Here is a 23,817-nt window from a genome sequence, read left to right as displayed (position 1 = left end):
GCACAGGAAATATTTCCCACAATTCCATTCATTTTTTCTGCTTCTGTTGGACACCCCTAATTGTCAGGCTGTGCTCGATTTCAGCAGGATCAGCATGTCGATCAGAAAGCCCCGGGTCCCAGATGCTCAGCTTTCTGAGCGTGCACTCCCTGTGTCAATCCACCTTTGCCACCTTTATCACAACACTAAGACCAATCAAATATGAGAAAGATAAAGCCCATGTAAAAGAGAAAGAAAACCCAATTCAGGAAAACCAGTAACTAAAACAGAAGGAAGAAAAGCAACAGCTAAGCGGGGGAGAGTTAATAGAGGAAAAATGGAAGACATGAATAGCAGTGTTAAGATTTTCACAGAGAAATACCAGTCTCTTAGGAAAATTAACAAGTTATGTTTCCTGTCCAGATTGGGTACCGTCTTTGTTCCAAGTATATACTCTGACACACTGAATATAAAAGCAAATACATATAACACAGAACAGGAATGGAGCTTGAAAGAAAGCAGGAGTGGCGGGAAGGGGCCTAAGGCATTCCAGTCAATGCTGACACCAGCAAGGTTCGCTGTGCTGCATCGTAGGAGGTTCCTGTGGATTGTCCTTGTTTGGGAAAGAACCAATGAACCGACGGGAGCTATCCTATGTAATAAAAACCTAATATGCAAATTGACCGAACAGTGGAATGACCAGTCACTATGATGTGCACTGACCACCAGGGGCAGATGCTCAACGCAGGAGCTGCCCCCAGCCTGCAGGCACCAGGCTAGCCAAGGGGGATGCCAGCAGAGGGGGCCCTGATCGCCCTGCCAGTCACCCCACACATGGGTCCTGATCGCCAGCCAGACCTAGGGACCTTACCCATGCAGGGTAGGTTTATAAAAGCTAGGAGTTGGGGCACTGGAAAGCAAAGATCCCGAATCAAAAACTCAACCAATGAGAAAAAAATGTAAGTTCTATTCAGCAGCAAATGGACTGCAGTGCTAATGAGCATCCCCATGAGTGTTTTCACACGGTCGTACGTTTTGATAAAGTTTGCAGAAATAAAATATTTTAACCAAAACTTAAGACCATTTTTTTTTCTAATATAACATATCCTTTGTCAAGTGTCATCGAAATGGCTGCAGGCATTCTGTGTTCATAACCTTGCATTCTTTTCTCAGAGAGACTTCACCTCTGTGGCCCCCAAACCAGGATCCACCCAGGTGAGCTTCATTAGCACCGCTGTGTTACGTTAGCCTCATGCAGCTCTTACGACCTTGGTGTAGTTCAATGATAAGTCTTTTCAAGTCATTGAAACAAGGTGTAGAAGGCTATTTAAGTGAGTGCTTATTTTGATCAAATATAGCTAGTCCCTGTGAGAAAGTAAGGAAGAACAAGAAGGCAGGGCACAGAAATGCTGTAGTGATGACAGAATGTCCAATAGTTGTCCAGGTGATGGTACTTGTACAGCAAGTGAGCAGGAAAGAGGTGTTGGTTGCCAGAGTGGATTCTTAAGCCAACATCAGAAGAGTCTCCCTACTGGAAAAGAGATGCAAGACAAAACTATCAGAGAGGGTGGTTGGTGTGAGACGGAAGAGGAGATGGATGGGCATATGGAGGTCTAAGCTGAGAACTGGAATTCTTGCCGGCCCTGAACACAGACCAAATCGAGGCTCTGACTGCCTCTACGGAGGGAGAGGATCATAATGGGAAGTGTGATTTATCTGTACTATTTTCCTTCCTTACAAAAAGTATAAAGTAAGCTAACATACTGGTGAGGCGTTCATTGTGAATGGTTCCTATACTCTTTTCTCTTTTAATATCTGAAAAGTTGAAAAGTAAAATAAAAGCAAAATAGCAACACTATTTGTGCAACAGTTTGCTGGTAAATGCTGAAAAGAAATCATATTCTACACTCGTATGAAGTAACTCAGATCACGAGGCTGGTGAGATATAGCTAAGCGAGTATGACAAACACGGCACCCTGTGGATTCATTCTAACCATTCCAGGCTGTTTAACAACTTCAATAACATTTTAATTGTTATCTGTATGAATCGATCACCACCCTGTTAACTCTTGATAAACACATTTCCTAGCTGATACCAGGAGGCCTTTATGGTGTTCAATAGCTCCTTCGCTGGTTTCCCTCGATTATCAACCTCATCTTTGGATCGCTGCTGTTACAATGGAATCGTCTTGCCTGAGGTACAGAAGAGCCTTAGGAATAGATATTCGGAATATTTTACACAGCTTGAATATAAGAAAATAGCTATACAGAAATCCATACCACACAGTTAACTTCAAACAAACTAAATCCAAATTAACCAATTTCAAACCATCTCAAACAAGTTCAATTTTCCTTGACGTAGGCTGCTGAAGCTTGCCTATCCTGTGAATAAGCAATCAAGTGAAATTGTTGGCTCAAGTCAAACATCCCAAATTTAAGAGTCTTATTTCTGATGGATGCTGGCTTATTTGAAAGACAAAATTACCAAATTATACACTGCTTCTGCAAGGCAAACGACTGTATCCCATCACCACCACCCAGAGGTCTGGCAAGAATGCGCATGCACAGAGTACTGAACAGAGTTGGTTAACAAATACGCCCTCTATCTTTTAATGTTGCCATTTTAAAGATAAACTATATATGAACAATTGATCATATACTGATTATGTAACTTATTCAAATAGCATCAAATGATGAGATGGTATTTAGTGGAATCTTAGTATATATAACAGCCCAAAATTTCCTGGGGTATTCGGCAGATGTATGTCAGTGACTTGTTTTAAATTTTTTCTTATTATTTTTAAACTTCATTTTAAAAAGAACCTGGGGCTAAAGGGAAGGCGATTCAAGTAAATGGTAGACTAACAATGAAAAAATGAAGGACCGGTAAGAAGATCAAGAGCTCCTTTGGGGAAAGCTACGGCTATAGTCAAATATAAGGATGGAAAATTGAATAAAACAATGAGCTTCTGACATTTTTTCAAGTAGTTAGTAAATGTCATGTCCACAGGCTGCTGTAACATGTCAGAAACAGGCACCGCACCCTGGCCTGTGTGGCTCGTTGACATGTCATCCAGTACATCAGTAAGTCAATGGTTCAATTCTCGGATAGAGAATCTAGGTTTAGGGTTTGATCCCCGGTTGGGGAGCATAAGGGAGGCAATGGATCTTTGATGTTTCCCCTCACGTCGATATCTGTCTCTGTCTCTGTCTCTCTCTCTCTCTCCATCTCCATCTCTCTCTCTCCCTTCCTCCTCTCTCTCTAAAAAAATCAAAAAACATATCCTCAGGTGAGGCTTCAAAATAAAAAAGGAAACAGGAGCTGAGACTTGCCAATGGAGGAGAAGAGGCAGTGTCACTAAGTGAAAAAAAACACCCAAACAAAACATAAATTTTGGAGTCACTTATACTGAAATCCCAATTGCTACTTGTGTAACTGGAAGGATGGTTTCATGTACAATTTCCTTATCTGTAAAATTTGCTTAATAACAGCTACCACTTAGGTTGTTATAAAGAGTAAACATGAAGCCTTAGCTGGTTTGGTTCAGTGGCTAGAACTTTGGCCTGTGGACTGAAGGGTTCTGGGTTCCATTCCAGTCAAGGGCATATGGTTGGGTTGCAGGCTTGATCCCCAGAAGGGGGAGGCAGCTGATCAATGATTCTCTCTCATCATTGATGTTTCTCTCTCCCTCTCCCTTCCTCTCTGAAATCAATAAATATATATTTTAAAGATTATATATGAAAACAATAATACAGCAGGTCCTCTAATTACATCGTTTTGTTCAACATCATTTCATTATAATGTTGGTGAGATACCATACTTAACTCTGTTTATGACAATTAGCCAATGGGAAAACTGGCTGCCTTATATGTCAATTTGCTGCAGTTCCAAGAATCTATCAACAACAACAACATTAAGTGAGGACTAAGAACGTATACATCGTACTTACATACACTGAATTACACATACAAATGATTTAAGAAAGTCTTGTTAATTAAAAGGTATATGCCAGCATGGATTTTTGTTAGTGTTATCTCGTTTAATGAGATGGAATACAATGAGAGAAAAAAGACAACTATAACAAAGGTAAGAACCCATTACTATTACCTTGGAGCAGAAAGATATCAGAGGGAGGTGTGACATCAGGACATATAGCAGAGAGAACAGGAGATCAGAGTTTCTAAAGCAGAGAAAGAAATGAGGATAATACACATCTATTTTCATCTCTCAAGAGTTCATTATGTCATTATTTAGCACCTATTGAGTAAAAGAGACACACACGCCTGCAAACAGGAGCTCAACTGCGAGGAAGCTACGAATAAGCAAACCAGCCCTAGCCGGTTTGGCCCAGTGGACAGAGTGTCAGACCACGGACTGAAGGGTCCTGAGTACGATTCTTGTCAAGGGCAAGTACCTTGGCCCTTGTTGGGGCATATGCAGAGGCAACCAATCAATGTGTCTCCCTCACTCTGATGTTTCTCTCTCTGTGTCTCTCCCCCTCCCTTCCATTTTCTCTAGAAATCAGTGGAAAAAATATCCTCAGGTGAGGATTACTAAATAAAATAAATAAATAAATAAATAAATAAATAAATAAATAGGCAAACCAATAGTAACTGTGCATAATGTGATCAGTGCTAGGAGAGAAGTTTATGGAACTAGAGAGCGTTAGTTAAACAGAGACTGTTGAGCACTGATTACATGTCAAGTGCTATGCTAGGTGGTTGGGATACAAAGATGAATTAAAACAAAGGTTCTCGGTTTATGTTCTCATGAAGGAAAAAGAAGTGGATGTAGCGGAAGAAGCACTTAATGCCACCGTAGCTCATCCACAGGGAAGCATCTGGGAAGAGTTGGTGTCTGAGTTACTGTATGAGTAATCAGTGAATCGTATTTAAAAACAAGCCAGAAGAGGAGGAAGAGGAGGGGACTAAGGAGGGGACTGTCAGCCAGAGGAAGACCAGAGAAACATATTGGAGCTTAAAACAATGCGCTTGGATATGTGAGCATTTTTACAGGCTGGAAGGGAAAGATCGTGGGCGGGAGCGGCACGAGATGAGTCTGATGTTGTACAGCTGACAGATTACAGGGTCTAATCTATTCATCTAGGAGCCTGGGCTTGCTCCAACTGCTGAGGGGAGCCTCGGGAACTTTTTTAAGCTGCTGAATGTAAATGACATTTCATCTTTTGCAGATAATTTGCATCCCTGATGCTGTATGTGCTGGATCTGAGGGCTCAAACTTGGAGTGAGGCAGACCGGTTGGAAGCTTCCTTTAATATTCCAATTAAGATCCTTAGGGCCTGGTTCATTTCAGTGGTCACTGAAACAGACAGAAAGGAAAGCACCTTTAAAAAGATAGACTTCATAGGAGTTGGTTAAGAGACTGGCTGGTAGTAGGGAAAGAGAGAGATAAGATGATGCCTGAAACCAGTACCTAGGTGGGTGATAGTGTCAAGCTGTGGTGTTGGAGGAGAGAGGAGGCATTCAAAATGTTACTCTCAGAATAAAGAAAAGATATGGATCGAGATTTAAAAAGAAAGGAAAAAATGTGATCCATCCTGTCTAATAAAGACAGAATATGCAAATTGACCATCACACCTTCACAAAGATGGCGGTGCCCAGTCCCCTGAGCCCCGCTGGAGTCCCCCAGTCCTTTCAGCCCAGCCGGGGGAGCAGCAGGCGCACGGTATGGCTGGGCCCACCCTCAGCCCCCGGGTCCCCAGGGCCAGCCCGAGGTGCGGGCAAGCCTCGGATGGCGGCTGCCCAGCTGCCCAGGGCTGCCCGAGGCTCAGGTAACCAGGGCCAGCCAAGGCTTGCAATGCTGGCAGTGGCAGCAGCAGAGGTGTGATGGGGGCGTCGCTTTCCCCTGATGGCCAGGTCACCTCCCGCCCCTGAGGGCTCCCGGACTGTGAGAGGGGGCAGGCCAGGCTGAGGGACCCCCCTCCAGTGCATGAATTTTCGTGCACCAGGCCTCTAGTATTAAAATAATGAGAGTAGGTAAAACTCCTGGAATAGGGAGATGAGGAATGCAAATTGGGCTGCGGTCAGAATGCTGAGTTAATCTACCAGGGGACCAGCGGAGATTGAATGAGCTGCTCTAGACTTCCCGAGAGAACTGCTTCAGAGAGTTAAGGGGAGAAGCGAGAGAAAGGCATTCTGGCTCTCCTCAAGGCACTGCAGAGAGGGCCACAGCACAAATGCCTGGGCCACGTAGGGAAAGGTGTGCTATACCAGTAGAGATCAACCGGTGGATTCAGGAAAGGAGGTGGGTTGCCTTGTTGTTAAGTCAGATACATTTGGCAGCAGGGGACCTCAGAAGCCAGACTGGTGTGTGTCCAAGAGCAATTAATAGACAAGCATACAAGTATTGCTAATAATCTAGCCAACAGTGCTGATTATATAGAAAATTTAATGAGAATGGAAGAAAAATCTGTGTGATTGTCGAAGATACAAACAAGATGTAGGCCAGGTTTCGATTTTCAGGAGGGTTAATGATGAATATAGGCTGGAGGAAAGAGTAAGGAATGAAGATGCCAAAAATAGAAATGAAAAGAATATAAAACTATGGCTACTACAGGGCAAAGGGGATTGAGACCAAGAGCGCAGACAGAGGTGTTGGCCTTGAACAGGAAGCACCATGCACCCTTGAATTTAAAGAGTCAGGAAAGCCACTCACTGATATGGTCACTACAGAGTAGATGCGTTTGACAAAAACATGTCAGGTCTTCCAAGTCCTCTTCCTCTATGAGTAAGCCTAGAGTATAATCAAATTACAAGTTTTCTTTCTAAGTTTCTCTGGTTTGGGATTTATTGCCGTGCCTGACTCTAAGGGTTCATACTCTAAAGAATTAGGGGCTGTCATCCACCATTACCTTTTCAAATATTGCTTTCCCATTTTCTCCTTTATTTCTCACCCCACAGTCCATAGATCTTAATATTCCTTCTATATCTTCTCTCTCTTTCCCTCTCTGTGCTACATTTTTGGGTTTCTCTTTGTGTGTTTTTTTTAAATGATTACTGGTTGGTTTTATTTTATTATATTTTAATATATTTCTTTACTGATTTCAGAGAGGAAGGGAGGAGAGAGAGATAGAAACATCAATGATCAGAGAATCATTGACCGGCTGCCTCCTGCGCCCCCTACTGGGGATCAAGCCCACAACCCAGGCATGTGCCCTTGGCCAGAACAGAACCTGGGATCTTTCAGTCCAAAGGCTGACACTCTATCCACTGAGCCAAGTCAGCTAGGGCTCTCTTTGTGTTTTTAATTGCACTGGTTCTTTTTTCCACAGCTGGATTTTCTATTTAATTAATAAAATCTTCAATAAAACTGAATCCAGGTTTAACTTTTACAAGGTTTGGTGAATTATTTTTCAAATCTGCCTGAACTGTTTTTGATAGTGTTCTATTAGTTTATTTTGTTCCCTTCAATAATTTTAAGCTTACTTAGGTAAATTTAATTTAATAATCCTATTATTGAATATTATTGGAGGGGTTAAATATACTGATGGTTATTTCTGATAAATCATTCATTTTTCCTTATCGTCTTATAATTTTGTGAGCTCATCTTTAAGATCTTTACTTGAGAATCTTGTATGGCCTGAGTCAATTTATTCCTCTAAAGAACATTAATCAAAGTAGCATCACTTTATGAATTTAGTCATAAACATAAAGTTGCAGTATTAGTCTATTCGGTATAACTACAAAATTATAAAGTTGCTCTTTGCATAAAGTTAACATAAAGATAAATGACACTAAATAATAAAAACCATTGATCTTTATATTGTTTTCTGTATCTCATGTGACCTTTTAGAACAGTGGTTCTCAACCTTTGTGACCCTTTAATAGTTCCTCATGTTGTGGGGACCCCCAATTTCATTGTTACAAATTGAACATAATTAAAGCGTAGAGATTAACCACAAAAACAATATGTAATTATATAAGTGTTTTCCGATGGTCTTAGGCGACCCCGGTGAAAGGGTCATTCAACCCCCAAAGGGTCGCGAACCACAGGTTGAGAACCGCCGTTTTAGAGTGTTCTACAAATGAATATTTTCTACCAAAAGTATTATTCAACAAACATTTAATGCACATCAACAATAGGGCAGGCCTGAGATTAGTCCTCGCGGATCCAGAAAGGGGGAAAATACATCAGGTGCTACACCTGCAAACAGTTATAGGGCAGCAGGCACGCAGCCATGTAGAGGGATGCATTTTAGCTTTTTTATTTTATGTGTAAAACATCACCACTGCTCTAGTATGTCCAAGAGAAAGAACAATAAAATGAATTGGAGAACTTCATAGAAGGCAGAGTGCTTACAGCAAACCACAGAAGTGAATGGAGGAAAAAACCACCGGTAATCATAGTCACTAGTGGCTAAAATCAGTTGCAGCTTCAGAATCTCCTACTAACTTAAGCCTTCTCTGCCTTTCTTACTGTACTTATTAGGCTGCTAATAAAGTATAGCTTCTATAATAATTACTTGTTTCCTTGTAGACTCGCTGCAGGCAGGGACTTTCATATATATATATATATATATATATATATATATATATATATATAAATAAAATCAGCTTTACATGATTAGTGGGTACACTTTTTGTTGGGCTAAATTAACAATTTATGTAATTTAATTTAATATAAATGTAATATAAATGTTTTTAAATGTAACATAAATATAAACCTTTACACAGAAGAGCATGCAAGTCAGAGTTCCTAAATGTACAGGTCACAGCCCCCATCAGATTTACAGTAAGGGAAGCTGCCAGTAGGAGCCACTGGCGTGTGCTCTCAGGCACCGCTGCCCCAGGAGCTGCCGCCCCGGGTTCTGGCAGCATCGTGGAGCTTTGCTTAATTTTTATTTTTTAAAATGTATCTTTATTGTTGAAAGTAGCACAGATGTCCCCTTTGGTTGTTTTTTTATTGTTTTTTTTTCCATTGACCTCCACCCCTCCCCTTCTTTGTTTATTTTAACCAGGATCCTATAGTCTCTATGTGTCTTTTGCTCAGTATTAGGATTATGAGATTTATACAAGCTGTTCTACGTAGCTGAAATCTGTCCATTCTGATTGCTCACTTTGTATGAATATGTTACAATTTCTTCATGCATTCTATTCGTTATGTTCACTGAAGTATTTCCCAGTTTGTGGCTATTAAACTAATGCTATGAACATTCTCAGAAGAGGTTCTGGTGAACATGTGCGGGATTCACTGTGGTGCATATCCCTGGGAGTGGAATGCAGTTAGCTCAGTAGTAAATAGCGCTGCCATCTTTTCTGCAGAACTGCACTCCCACTAGGAGTGTGTATGGAGTTCCAGCTGCTCCCCCTTCCTGGCCCTCACCTAAAGCAGGGGTGGGGAATGTCCGGCCTGCGGGTCATATACTAGTAAAGCCCTCAAAATCATTTGGTCTGGCCCTGCCAAGGCATTATGGGTGAGTTAATTGTATGTGGGGGACTGGAGGGAGCCAAAAAAAGAGAGAGAAGGAAAATAAAAACTCATAGACAAGGACAACAGTGAGGCGACTGCCTGGGGGAGGGAGAAGGGAAGGAGAGAAAGGAGGTGGATATAGGAGGTATATATGGTGATGGAGGGAGACCAGACTTGGGGTGGTAAACACATAATAAATACAGTGTACAGATGATGTGTAGAACTGTGCACCTGAAACCTGTATAATTTTGTTAACCAGTGTCACCCCCATAAATTCAATAAAAAGGAAAGAAATATAGATAAGAACTATTTGCAATGTATGAACTGCTGATTATGTCATCAAATCTCAGCTCTGTCCTTTATCTTCTCTTCCTTCGGAACATCACTTAGCTACCTGATAGACCTCTTATCCACTCGTGCTTAAACTCTCTCTTATTTTACTAATCCTCCACGAACTCTCTGTTCATCACTGTGTACTCTGCTGTTAAAATCATCTGTTTAATTTTTAATTTCCAGGGAAAATTAAGGAATCGAGTGACATCTTACTGTGCTATCTGGACAAGCCCCGTGCGTCCCAGGGAACACGTTCCCACTGCGCGTGGTGCATTGCATTGGGGTTCCCAGTTACTCACCCGTCAGGCGTGACCACATTGTTCAATGAGGTGTGCGCGGCAACGACACCCATCAGCTTCCCAGGGACCTCATGGGTGTGCACCCACTATCTGAGCAAGAGGCCCTGGAGCATCTGACCCTTGACCCTGGATCTGAGAAGCACAAACACAGCAACCCGGGCTGAGTTGCAATGCGAGTGAGAAATAAACGTTTACGCTTGTATATCACAGAGGTGGGGAGGTGGCTCATTACTGCCGGACAATCTAATCCAGCGGTTCTCAACCTGTGGGTCGCGACCCCTTTGGCGGTCGAACGACCCTTTCACAGGGGTCGCCTAAGACCATCCTGCATATCAGATATTTACATGACGATTCATAACAGTAGCAACATTACGGTTATGAAGTAGCAGTGAAAATAATTTTATGGTTGGGTCACAACATGAGGAACTGTATTTAAAGGGCCAGAAGGCTGAGAACCACTGATCTAATCAGTGCTCTCAGACACCAGTGTGGTGAAGGCCTGGCAGGGGCCGGGCCTGAGTGGAGAGGGTCCATGGGGAGAAAAGGGAGGAACATCTGTACTACCTCCTCCAGAGGGTCTCATTAGCTTACCCACTCTTCACATATATGTTTCTCCTCTGGTTCCCGTTCTTAATAAAATAAAATGTAGCAATATTAGCAGCTACTGCTTTGGGTTACTCTTCAGAAAACAATGATCCAGTTGCTTTCTTTAAAAACGTATGTTAAACATAACAGATAAATTTTACAAATGGGTTCATTCTATCATTTCCAAGGATAAAGTAACCACCAAGAAATTTTAACACACTTCCTACACAATCATCAAGTGGCATCATCACTTCTCTCTTCTCCCCTCCTTCCCTCCCTTCAGGAATTAATCGTAGAGAGCACCGTGTGTGTCAGGCACTATGTTTGATGAGGAGGAATCAATGGTGAAGAAAATGTAGTTATGACCTCTGTCTGCCCTCATGGATCTTCCTTTTTTTTTTTTTTTTTTTGAGGGCGACATATATCAGTCAAATATTAACACACAGAAAATTGCACATGTAATGAGAGATATAAAGAAGAAAGGAGTCTGTACTATATACATACATAAGAGAGGAACTGAATTTAACTGGTCAGTTGGTGAAAGCTTCCCAGAACTGACTCCTAAGCTGCAATCTTAGGGGTACGTGGTAATCAAGTAGGTATAAGAGGAGAAACATTCTAAGAAAGAGAAATAACATAAAATGCCCTATGGGCTAGAAAGAAAATGTGGCGAGTAGGAGAAATTCAAGTAAGGCCAGTGTATAGGAACCAGACAAACCAGGGCCAGGTGTGGTGTGAGGCTGCAGAGCAGGTGTGCCTGCTGTTCCGAGATCGGAGACCCGGCGGGATACCTGAGGTGGTTTGTCCTCTTCCCTCAGCTAAAATTAAGGCAGATATGGAGGGAAACCGATCATACTTATAACCAACCATAAGAAAAGAACGTCCCTTCCACAGTGGAGATAATAGATTAGGAAGCGCACATAGAGACTGTATGTGCACCAGGTTCGAAAGACCCTGCAAATTCATGTCAGACATGTTGACAGCTTGTGGTGGAGCAGTGAAAAGCAAACAGATCTAAAAAAAATACTGTGTGTGTGTGGAACATTTCTTATTATCATGTTAAATATGAATGCTGAAATACAACAAGGATTAAAAAAAACTTGTAGGTTTCTGAAATAAGAAAAGTAATTTAGTAGTTACAGGGAAGAATTGAGGGTTGACTGAAGGAGATCATAAACTTCATTAGAGATGTTTAAACTTTAAAGTATCTTTGAGTATAAGAGGATACATCAAAAGGAGGTGATATGACTGAGTGCAAAACACTTTATAAGATCATTTTTTTCACTATTGTGATTTTTCTAAAGGGATTCTGAGTGATTAAAGAGCAATATTTGAAACAGAAACAAACGAAATTTAAGTTAAAATAAACAACTACCATATAACCCCAAGAACACAAAATGAAGAGGTTTATTATATTTAACACTAGAGACCTGGTGCACAAATTTGTGCATGGGTGGGGTCCCTCCCAGCCGATCAGGGCCGATCGGTGCCGGCCAGCCACAGGAGGTTGGCTGTGGGAGCACACTGACCACCAGGTGGCAGCTCCTGTGTTGAGCATCTGCCCTCTGGGTTGCCAGTGTGCGTCATAGCTACTGCCAGTCGGCTGGTTGGCCGTTCATAACGGTCACTTAGGCTTTTATATATATACTAGAGGCCCAGTGCACAAAAATCATGCACAATGAGCCTCCACAGGGTTTCCAAAATGCCAGCATTCCTTCGCTCTGCTGTTCAGATTTTGTTTTCTGAAGATTCAACAAAGCTCTTTGTGGCTTCAAATCAAGGGTCTCTGCATATCGTTCGGCTGTTGGAAGGAAGCTTCAAGCACCTGCATACTTTTCAGGCTCAGTCAGGGACAGTGGAGTCCATGTGTCTTTTAAAGGTCAGTCCAGATGGGAATTGGTTAGCTGCATCGGGCACCAGTGCTGGAGTCCATGTGTGTAATGTGAAACGTCTAAAGCTTCACTGCACGGTTCCTGCTTACAATTTCCCTGTGACTGCTCTGGCCATAGCCCCCAAAACCAACAACCTGGTCATCGCTCATTCTGACCAGCAGATATTTGAATATAGCATTCCAGACAAACAGTATACAGAGTGAAGCCGGACCACCCAGAAGCAGGGGTTTCATTACCTTTGGCTCCAAAGGGATACTCCCATCACACACATCAGTTTTCAGCCCAAGAGACCAATGCACACTCTTCTCCACGATGCCTACATGTTCTGCATCATCGACAAGTCGTTGCCTCTTCCAAATGACAAAACCTTACTGTACAATCCACTTCCTCCCACAAATGAATCAGATGTCATCAGGAAGCGCACAGCCCATGCCTTTAAAATTTCTAAGATACATAAGCCTCTACTCTCCATGGATCTTTTGGATGAAAGAACACTGGTGGCAGTAGAAAGGCCCCTGGATGACATCATCGCTCAACTCCCACCACCCATCAAAAAGAAGAAATTTGGGACCTAAAATAGGGCACTGTCTGTGTCCTTCCTTGAACTGTTCTACCCTATGTGTTTTCACAAATCATGTTAATAAAAAAATGTTATTCTTTAAAAAAAAAAATCGGGCCTAAACCGGCAGTCGGACATCTCTCTCACAACCCTGAACTGCTGGTTCCTAATCACTCACCTGCCTGCCTGCCTGGTGACCCCTAATTGCCCCCCGCTTCCAGCCTTATCACCCCTCACTGCCACTGCGTGCCGGCCTGATTGCCCCTAACTTCCCCCCGTGCTGGCCTGTTCACTCCAAATACTCCCTTTGCCAGCCTGGTCACCCCTAACTGCCCCCCCTGCCAGCCTGGTTGCCCACAACTGCCCCCCGCTGGCCTAGTTGCCCCTTACTGCCCCCCCATGCCAACCTAATTGTCCCCCACTGCCCCCACTGCTGGTCTGATAGTCCCTCACTAAACACCCTGCTAGCCTTGTCATAGGCAGCCATCTTGTGAGGGCATGAGTGTTAATTTGCATATTAGCTCTTTATTATATAGGATAGATACTAGAGGCCCGGTGCACAACACTTGTGCACTGGGGGCGGGGGGGGAGGGGTCTGCGCTCTCTTGCAGTCCAGAACCCCTTGGGGGATGTCTGCCTGTCAGCTTGGGAGCAGGCCTAAGCTGGTAGGTGTACATCCCCGAGAGGTCCTTAGTGCTGCTGTGGAGGTGAGAGAGGCTCCAGAAACCACAGCTGTGCTCGCCAGCCATGAGCCCAGAGGTGGTGGCAGAAGCCTCCCCTGCCTCTGAGGCAGCGCTAAGAAGCAGCGAGCACAGCTTCTGGCTCAGCGGCTCTCCCCCTGTGGGAGCGCACTGACCACCAGGGGGCAGCTCCTGCATTGAGCATCTGCCCCCTGGTGGTCAGTGTGTGTCATAGTGACCAGTCATTCCCAGTCATTCTGCTGTTAGGGTCAATTTGCATATTACCCTTTTATTATATAGGAGTCCCTGGCCAGCCTGGGTGAGGGGCTGATGGCTGTTTGAAGGCTGGCCACAGCCCCTTCAGCATGGGGGTCCCCACTGGGGGGCCTCGCCAGCCTGGATGAGGGGCTGATGGCTGTTTTCAGACTGGCCACACCCCATTCAGGGTGGAGGTCCCCACTGGGGTGGCTGGCCAGTCTGGGTGAGGGGCTGAGGGCCGTTTTCAGGCTGCCTAAGCCCCCCAGTGGGGACCCTCACCCCATGGGGGTATGGCCAGCCTGGGTGAGGGGCTGATGGCTGTTTGCAGGCTGGCCACAACCCCCAGCCACCCAAGCTCCCAGTGGAGGCTGGCTGGAAGCAGGTATCTGGGATTTATTTCTCTTCTATAATTGAAACTTTGTTGCCATTAGCGGAGGCCACAGCCTGCTCAGGGCAGGTGGGAAGCTTTGCTTCCTCCATTGCCCGGGCAACCAAGCCTCCTGCTTGCTCCAGCTCCATGGCTGCAGGCCGCCATCTTGGTTGGGTTAATTTGCACATAATCGCTCTAATTGGCTGGTGGGTGTGGCTTAGGGTGAAGCAAAGGTACAGTCAATTAGCATCTTTGTCTTTTACTAGTGTAGATTAGTATGTTACATACAAATAAAAATTATGTTTTCAGAATTACCTTTCACGGATTGAATCTGCTGTAGTTTCAATATCCATCTCAAGTTTTTTATTTTCTTCTATCAATTTATTATATATCACTGAAAGATCTGAAAAATCTTTTGCGACATCAGCAAGCTCATTGTCCCATGCTTTTTTCTTTAAGAAAAGAATAAAAGAATCATTTGTACATATTTATGTATCTCAAAAATAAATAATATATAAAATAATAAGATTACTTTAGTTGCATAAATTAATGTTTGGGAATTGAGAATGGAAATCCAGAGGGAAGTTGACAAGGTCAACTTACTGAAGAACGAAAACTTTGAAGTATTTCCTCATATTCACTTTCATAATTTTTTTTCCTCCAGAGTAGTTGATCATAAATTCTTTTCAAATCTTCTAGCTAAGAGAAAATGTACACAAAAATAAATTAATGTGGCGAATTACATTATTTTGTAAAATAGGAAATAGATTATATTTCACTTTATGCAGTTATCATAAGTTAATAAATATTGATTAAAATAGTATAAAATAATACCATAGGCTGTTTTTTATATATTAAAGATTAAGAATAAAATATAGAAAATCAAGTCTAACAGTGCACAATGAATAATTCATCATGACAAAATAAAATGTATTTAGTTATGTTGTAAGAATAGATAAAGATTTGTTCATTTAAGTCATAGTTCATCACATCAACAAATTAAAGCAGAAAATAACATGAATAGAGCCTACAGTTCACCAAACAGCCATTTGACTTTCACCATGTAGTTTCTGTAATTTTTAAACGAGAACAAGGAAGAACTACCCAAATATAAAAAATCAACAGCAAACATCAAAATAAATCATAAAATGCTAAGTGCATGCCCATTGAACAAACAAATGAGAATAGCTTATGTTTTGCCAACATTATTATTAATCATTTTTTGTGAAAGTTTAGCTAAATGCAATTGAATGGAATCAAATGTTACTATTATAATATTGAATGTGAATAGGTAACATGTATAGAAATTTAGATTATCTGATTTAATATCTAACAGAGATTCTAACCAAAACTATAGCAAATGACTTTGGTAAAATGCCCTTGAACAAATATAAGATAATAGCTCTTATCTATAAGAGAAATAAGCTACTAAAAACATAGTGATACCCAGGTAGTGTGGCTCAATAGATTGTCATTCATGGACCAAGAGGTCCGGGGTTCAATTCTGGGTCAGGGCACATGCCTGGGTTGTAGCTGGATCCCCAGTAGGGGACGTGCAGAAGGCAGCCGATCAATGATTCTCTCTCATCATTGATGTTTCTTTTTCTCTCTCACTCTCCCTTCTTCTCTATCTAAAAATCAATAAAAACATATTTTAAAAAACATAGTGAAAATACTTTAAAAATTTGGTCAAAAATATATGAAATTTTATAATAAATCCAATACAAAAGAGAAGACTTATGTAAAGCAAACACAAATTTTTATTTAAAAGTTTAAATCAAGACCTACATTCAAAAACATGGCATGTCATTCAAAGGCCTAATAAAATACAATGTTAGTTAACCCAAAATTAATGCAAAGCACTCTAGAAATATTATTTTTCAAATTGCATGAAATGAAATTAGTATAGATAACTAGTCAAGAGGTATATGAAAAATAAAAATTATGTTGGAAACTTGCTACCAGATATTAAAAACATCATACAATACCATTAGAATAAAGCACTATTTATTTTTTGGTATCGTAATAAAGATCAGAGGAAAAAAACTGGAGCCAAAAATAGATCTGAATTAGTATTTTTAAAAGTGGTATTTGAATTCAGTAAGAGAGGAATCATTTACTTTAAATAATGGAACTGGAATAATGTATAATATCTATTTTAAAAAACTAAAGCACTCTCTTTAGTGCACATTAAACTCACATTATTACAAACTAAATTTCAGATAAATAAAATTTAAATGCAAAACAAAACAATACAAAATATTAAAATAATCAATGTGAGTTTGTCTGTATAATCCTGGGCTAAAAGAGAATGTTACCTTGCCAAGTACACCAAAAAGACCTGTTGACATGTTTGACAGCACAAGCAAGACTGAAGGAAAAGTAAGACTGTTGGAAATGTGAACTAAGAGTCCAACATTCCAAGATAGAAGTCTAGTGACGGGCATCAGTTAAAATGGCAGAATAAGAACACCTAAAAATTCTCCTCCATAAGAGTAATGAGAAAACTGGCCAAAAAAAATGTCAAGATTAACTCTCAGAACTATGGAGATTAACTAAAGGCTGTCAGCAACCTGAGGTGCACTTATTCAAGAAAACCAGCCTGACCTTATTAAGAAGTATGAGCTCTGTGTTTTGTTTTTGTGTGGTTTTTGTATGGCAAAGGTGGAGATTTACTGAAGAACAAGTACAGACTCCCCTGTGGGTGGGGGGAAAGGGTCCCCCTTGTGTTGTTTTAACTTGTTCCAATCCCTCCCTCCTTTGGTCCTTGGTAGCCTTGGGAAATACCGTTCCACATTTGTGGAGAACACCAGCATTCAGGTGGCCACCAGAAGCAGAACAAAACTGGGAGACTTTCAAAGCTTCCTGCCATGAGAATTATCGTTAATTGACCTGCTGGTGGCTTTTTTGAAGACTCCACTTGCAAGGATGTCTGTATCTGACTTAATATAAATCTCACCCAGTACAAAAAGTCTCTCCAGCCCTAACCGGTTTGACTCAGTGGATAGAGCGTCAGCCTGTGGACTGAAAGGTCCCAGGTTCGATTCCAGTCAAGGACATGTACCTTGGTTGTGGGCACATCCCCAGTAGGGGGTGTGCAGGAGGCAGCTGATCGATGTTTCTCTCTCATAGATGTTTCTAACTCTCTATCCCTCTCTCTTCCTCTCTGTAAAAAAATCAATAAAATATATATTTTTTAAAAAAGTCTCTACAAAGCCCTAGCCGGTTTGGCTCAGTGGATAGAGTGTCAGCCTGCAGACTGAAGGGTCCCAGGTTCGATTCTGGTCAAGAGCACGTACCTAGGTTGCAGGCTCAATCCCTTGCCCTGGTCAGGATGCATGCAGGAGGCAACCAATTGATGTGTGTCTCTCTCACATCGAAGTTTCTCTCTCTCTGTCTCTCTCCACTCCCTTCTATTCCCTCTAATAATCAACAGAAAAGTACCCTCAGGTGAAAATTAACAAACACACACAACAACAACAACAACAACAACAACAACAACAAAAGTCTCTCCAAAATAGTATTACACATACAACATTCTCTATGAAAGACCTTATGCTAGGCTATGAAACGAGTCATATTAGATTTTAGAATCCAGTCTCCCTTTCCATCAGCTGGAAAAAAAACAAGTACCATTTGTGAAATCTAGGGAACAAAATAAACTAACAAAATATAAACAAACTCATAGAGAAGAGAGTTAACAGAAAACAGACTGACAGCTGTTATAGGGGAAGGGGGTTGGGAGCTGGGTAAAAAAGATATAGGAATAAAGAAAAAAATATACACTGCATAGGCACAGACAACAGTATGGTGATTACCAGAGAGAAAGAGTGGTGGGGGAGGTAGGCAAGGGTAAAGGGGGAGTAAATAGTGAAGGAAGGAGACCTGACTTGGAGTAGTAAACAAATAGTCCTATATAATAAAAGCCTAATATTTGAATCAACCAAACAGCAGAAGACCAGTGGAATGACCGGTCGCTATGACACACACTGACCACCAAGGAGTAGACACTCAATGCAAGAGCTGCCCCCAGCCTCACAGGCACCAGGCCAGCCAAGGCAGGTACCAGGGTGGGCCCCTCAATCACCCCGCTGGTTACCCTGCAGAGGGAGACAACCAGCAGTGGCAGGGGACAGGGCTGGCTGGTGAGTGGGCTGGTGCTGCCCCCCAATCGCCTCTGTGGGAGGCAACCAGTGGTGGCAGCGGGGGGCAGGTCTGGCGAGCAGGTGGGGCCAGGCCGGCCAACGTGGGTGCCAGCGGGGGCCCCCCAATCATCCCGCAGGCCAGGCCTAGGGACCCTACCCATGCAAGAATTTCATGCATCAGGCCTCTAATACAGCATACAGATGATGTATTACAGATTTGTATAAGTGAAACCTATATAATTTTATTAACCAACTATAGGCCCAGTGCAAGAAAATTCGTGCACTCAGGGGGTGTCCCTCAGCCCAGAGTGCGCCCTCTCACAGTCCAGGACCCCTCAAGGGATGTCCACTTGCTGGCTTAGGCCTGCTCCCTGGGGGATCGGGCCTAAGCTGGCAATCAGACATCCTTCTGGCAGCCTGGGAGCCCCGGGGCCTAAGTCATTAGTCAGACATCCTTAGTGCTGCCATGGAGGTGGGAGAGGCTCCTGCCACTGCCGCTGCATTGTCCAGCCATGAGCCGGCTTCTGGATGAGCGGTGCTCCCCATGGAAGTGCACTGACCACCAGGGGGGCAGCTCTTGCATCATTTCCACTGTTAGGGTCAATTTGCATATTACCCTTTTATTATATAAGACTAGAGGCCTAGTGCATGAATTCATACATGGGTGGGGTCCGGCCAGCCTGCCCCAATAGGGTCTGACTGAGGCTGAGCTGGCAGGGGGGGAGGGGCCACAGGTGATTGGCCAGCCGGCTCCACCCCCAATCGGGGTAGGGGGGAACGAATGGGGGCAGGACCAGCTGGGAGGAGGGACCACAGGAGGTTGGCAGGCCAGTCCCGCCCCTGATTGGGCTGGTTGACAGGCCACAGTGGGCATCATAGCAACTGGTCATTCCGGTCGTTCCAGCATTCTGGTCGCTGGCTTTTTATATATATAGATGTCACCCAATAAATTCAATAAAAAAGGAAAAAAGATTAGAACCTCTCTTCACACCCTACCCATAAATGAATTTCATATTGATTCTGCTTCACACCTGGCAAGTGAAATATACATTCCTAAAATTCAAGAGATAGTTTATTATTTACAAACTTGTACATAAAAGATAGAATGACAAAAAACTCAATTTTGATTATTTTGAACATGGCTTCATTTAAGAGCACTCTGTAAATATGAAAAGCAAAATTTCAAAACATTTGCAAAATTATAACACAGGTTATTTTTTTTTTTTACTTTGAGGTAGAAAAAAATTTCTTAAGTTCAGAAAATCACAAAGTTCAAAGAAAATTATTATAACTTTTACTAAATTAACATTGAAATTTCATTCATCAGAAGTTATAAAGACATGAAAAAAGACTGAGTGAAAATATTTTTAAATATGTAACTTTAAACTATTTAGTATCAATAAACAACCAATTCTTACAAATCAATAAAAAATATGCAATCACTCAACATATAGGGGGAAAAGTCATGAGCAGGTTTTACATGGAAAAGGAAATACAAATGACCTCCCAAAAGCCATTAAAATATGCTCAGCTCATTAATAACTATGTGTTATTTTTTAAAAATCAGATACAATTAAAGAGAGATAATAGAAAGTGGCAAAAAAGATGCAGTTTTAACTCTAGGTAGGAATGCAAATTGGAACCAGAATGTGTATATTATTGCCTGTTAAAGATACTGTTATTTCTTTTTATCATTTTATCACTTCCTTTTACAATTATTTCCTTTCACTGTAGTAAATGAGATGTGGCAGCAGAGGAAGACAGGAAAAATGAGTCACAAGGGAAGATCAGGGTGATATCAAACATGACAGGACTTGATCCCCATTCGTGGTTTAAAGTTGAAAGAAACTACCAACAGGGGAAAACCAACACAGAATGGGCCACGTGGCTCAGGGGTTGAGCACTGACCTATGAACCAGGAGGTCATGGTTCGAGTCCCCATCTGAGGCACATGCCCAGGTTGCGGGCTGGATCCCCAGTAGGTGGTGTGCCGGAGGCAGCCGATCCATGATTCTCACTCATCATTGATGTTTCTCTCTCTCTCTCCCACTCCCGTCCTCTCTGAAATCAATAAAAATATATAGAAAAACAAACACAGAGACTGATCCCCGGCTGACCAGCACTAAAAACAAATGCCTCAGTTCTGCAACCATAGCACCTGCATCCTGCCAAAACCGAGTGGGCCCGAAAGCAGACTCGTCCTGGAGCCTCCAGGAAGAAATGCAGGGCTGGGGCACCTTGGGTCCAGGCTTGGAAATCCTGCAGGAGAGCAACCGAGAAACTTGGAGATAATGAATAGTACTGTTTGAAGCTGCTAAAATTCTGATAATTTGTTAGGCGGCTATAGGAAACCAAAACTAAAGTCAGTACATTTTGTTTTTTAAAACATGAACACTCACCGTATTTCTTAAGGCAGATAATTCATCTGAGGACGACTGGGCTTCCTTCAGGGTGACAATCATGGCCTCCTCGTTCTTCTCGATGCTTTCGTTCACATTTTGAATCAAGTTTCTGTAGTGATCAAAGATGACGGTAAGCTGGTCCATCTGGTTCCTAAGGGAAAAACACACCGGTGATCTTATCTACATTGAAAGGAAAATTATATTAAAGTTAGGGATATTTAAATTAGCTTCTGACTTAATGTAAATCAATGAAATTCATGTATTCTTGAGAGTTCGCCCATCCCAAAGCAACTCCTGAAAAGTCCCACCTAGATATCAAAGGTAAAAGCCAGAAATATCCGCCAGTAGTATTTGTTTCCAATGTAAATGAATTGAGAGAAACAGATGATGTATTATAGAATGTATACCTGAAACCTACATAATTTTATTCACCAATGTCACCCCACTAAATTTAATAAAAATAAAACATTTGTAAATTATTTAAAATAAACTACTTGTTTAAATTGATTTCAGGTGAGAGACCTCTGACTCATATGTTGGATAGTACAGGGATGGAAAAGCAAGAAAAAAAAAAGAGAAAGGGGGGCATGACTGCAAGTGAGGGGGTAGAGGTGGAAGAGGGTACAGGGGGAGATAAATGGTGATGGCAAAAAATAAAATAAAGATAAAAATGTTTAAAGAAACTAAAAGAGAAGATGTAAACGTGAAAGGGCCACACAGTCTTTGAGGTGAAACGGGAGAAACTGTCCTTGATAACAAGAGGCTCATTTGAAAGAGGTCATTGCCAAGGGGTTCTTTGTTCCTATGTGACTTCCCACAGAAAGGACCAGCACTACTCTGTGAACCCCATAACCCTTTCTCTCCTCCGGTCGGTGGAAAACACATTCCAAATATAAAATCTCCTTAGGCAATGTTGTTCTAATTTAATATATGGAAAAAGTACAGTGAGAAAGTGACAAAGTTATCATCTACAGATAACCCCAACTTTTTTTAGATATCGATAATAATAAAAGAGTAATATGCAAATTGACCAAACGGCCAAACACAGGAACAACAGTCCAGAAGACCATGCTATGACACCCACTGGTGCCAGGCCAGCCAAGGCAGATACGATGCGATTGGTCTAGGGCCCCGCCATCGCCCCACAATCGCCCTGCAGAGGGAGGCCCAGGCCACTGGCTGGCAGGCTGCAACGGGTGGGTGGGGCCTCCCTCTGCAGGGGCAAACCATTGTGGAGGCCTGGCCGGGTGGGCAGGGCCTACCTCTTTGGAGTGATTGATCGTGGAGCGCCGTGATTGATCACCCCAAAGAGGGAGGCCCAGGCCACTGGCTGGCAGGCAGCAGCAGGTGGGTGGGGCCTCCCTCTGCAGGGCAATCGATCATGGGACTCCCAGACTGTGAGAGGGCACAGGCTAGGCTGAGCGAACCCTCTCCCTGAAGTGCACAAATTTTGTGCACCAGGCCTCTAGTTATAAATAAAATAATAAACTGGGAGATTTATTTGAAACCCATAAAAGTGATATGATTATGCGGGAAATACAGGAAAAAAATTTTTAATGATCAAAAATTAAAACTGGTGGTACATTTACACAATGGAATACTATGCAGCTGTAAAGAAGAAGGATCTCTTACCCTTTGAGACAGCCTAGAGGGACCTGGAGAGCATTAAGCTAAGCAAAATAAGCCAGTCGGAGAAATACAAGTATCACATGATGTCACTCATATGTGGAATTTAATAAACAAAATAATCTGATGAACAAAATAGATCCAGAGACACAAAAGCATGAGACAGACTTATGAATTTCAGAGGGAAGAAATTAATCAAAGAATTTATATGCATTTGTGCATGACCCATGGACACAGACTATAGTGAGGTGAAGGCCTGGGGGGATGTAGGTCAGAGGGGGTCAAAATGGGAAATCTGTAATTCTTTCAACAATAAAGATAATTTTAAAAAATTACATAATGTTCCCTGATCAAAGTATAATTCAGCTGGAAAATAATAATAAGAAGAAAATAGAAATTCATCATAGAAAACTTTTTAATATATTTCTTAATAACCATGGGTAAAAGAGGAAATCACAATGAAAACTAGAAAATATATTAGCTAAATGACAATGAAGATATAAAAAATCAGATGAATTACAAAAGTAATTTATATATTAAATAATAGATTATATTTAAGCATGTGTTAAAATGGACATAGGACTGAGGAAATAAAAATATCTTAATTAATGGATGTTATCTAGATCACAGGTTTATAAATAAATTTTGTGTTCTTCATTTTGCTATGCTTACTTAATTCTAGTTTTATATAAATAAGAGCTTTTCTACAACACATGTAGAATTGGGCACCTGAAACCTGTATAATTTTGTTAACCAGAATCACCCCCAATAAATTCAATAAAAATAAAACAATATGAGTTTTTCTATACTAAATCATCGATCCATTTGAATAAAGGAAATTTTCCTATACACAGAACCATAAAAAATTTAAAGACAACAAGTGGAATTAGATGAAATATCATCAAACATAAATATATCAAAAATAAAATAAAAATCACATATATATGTATATACATAATCTACATATTTTTAAATATTACATTTTATTAGAAATCAAATAAATAGAAATTAAGATACTTAGATGCTATGTTTATAAGTACCGCGCGCTAACCGATTGCGCCACTGGAGCTCCTAGATGCTATGTTTATAATTAACACAAGACTATATAATTTGTTTTAAATAATATCCCATGCTGAAAAAAAATTTAAATAGTCCCTTTTGCACACAGATAGCAGGGATATCTATACTGCTATATCATATCCACAATTTGGCAAGATGTATAAAGAGCTTTAAAATGTCACCAGGAAAAAACGGTGCTT

General features: G+C 41.6%; 1 protein-coding gene across 1 annotated transcript in view; it reads right to left on the bottom strand.

Annotated features, from left to right (window-relative positions):
- The window catches only part of CCDC178 (coiled-coil domain containing 178), a 349,227-nt gene that overhangs the window by 172,601 nt on the left and 152,809 nt on the right, over positions 1 to 23,817 (bottom strand). The window contains exons 12-14 of the mRNA XM_006091677.2: positions 20,930 to 21,083; positions 14,989 to 15,084; positions 14,701 to 14,837 (exon numbers count right to left, since the gene is read on the bottom strand). Of these exons, the coding sequence (XP_006091739.2) occupies positions 14,701 to 14,837; positions 14,989 to 15,084; positions 20,930 to 21,083 (387 nt within the window). The remainder of the gene's footprint in view (positions 1 to 14,700; positions 14,838 to 14,988; positions 15,085 to 20,929; positions 21,084 to 23,817) is intronic.

Source organism: Myotis lucifugus, unplaced genomic scaffold (genome assembly GCF_000147115.1).
Source record: "Myotis lucifugus unplaced genomic scaffold, Myoluc2.0 scaffold_93, whole genome shotgun sequence".
Classification (NCBI taxonomy): Eukaryota; Metazoa; Chordata; class Mammalia; order Chiroptera; family Vespertilionidae; genus Myotis; species Myotis lucifugus.
This window is presented reverse-complemented; position numbering and strand designations above follow the sequence as displayed.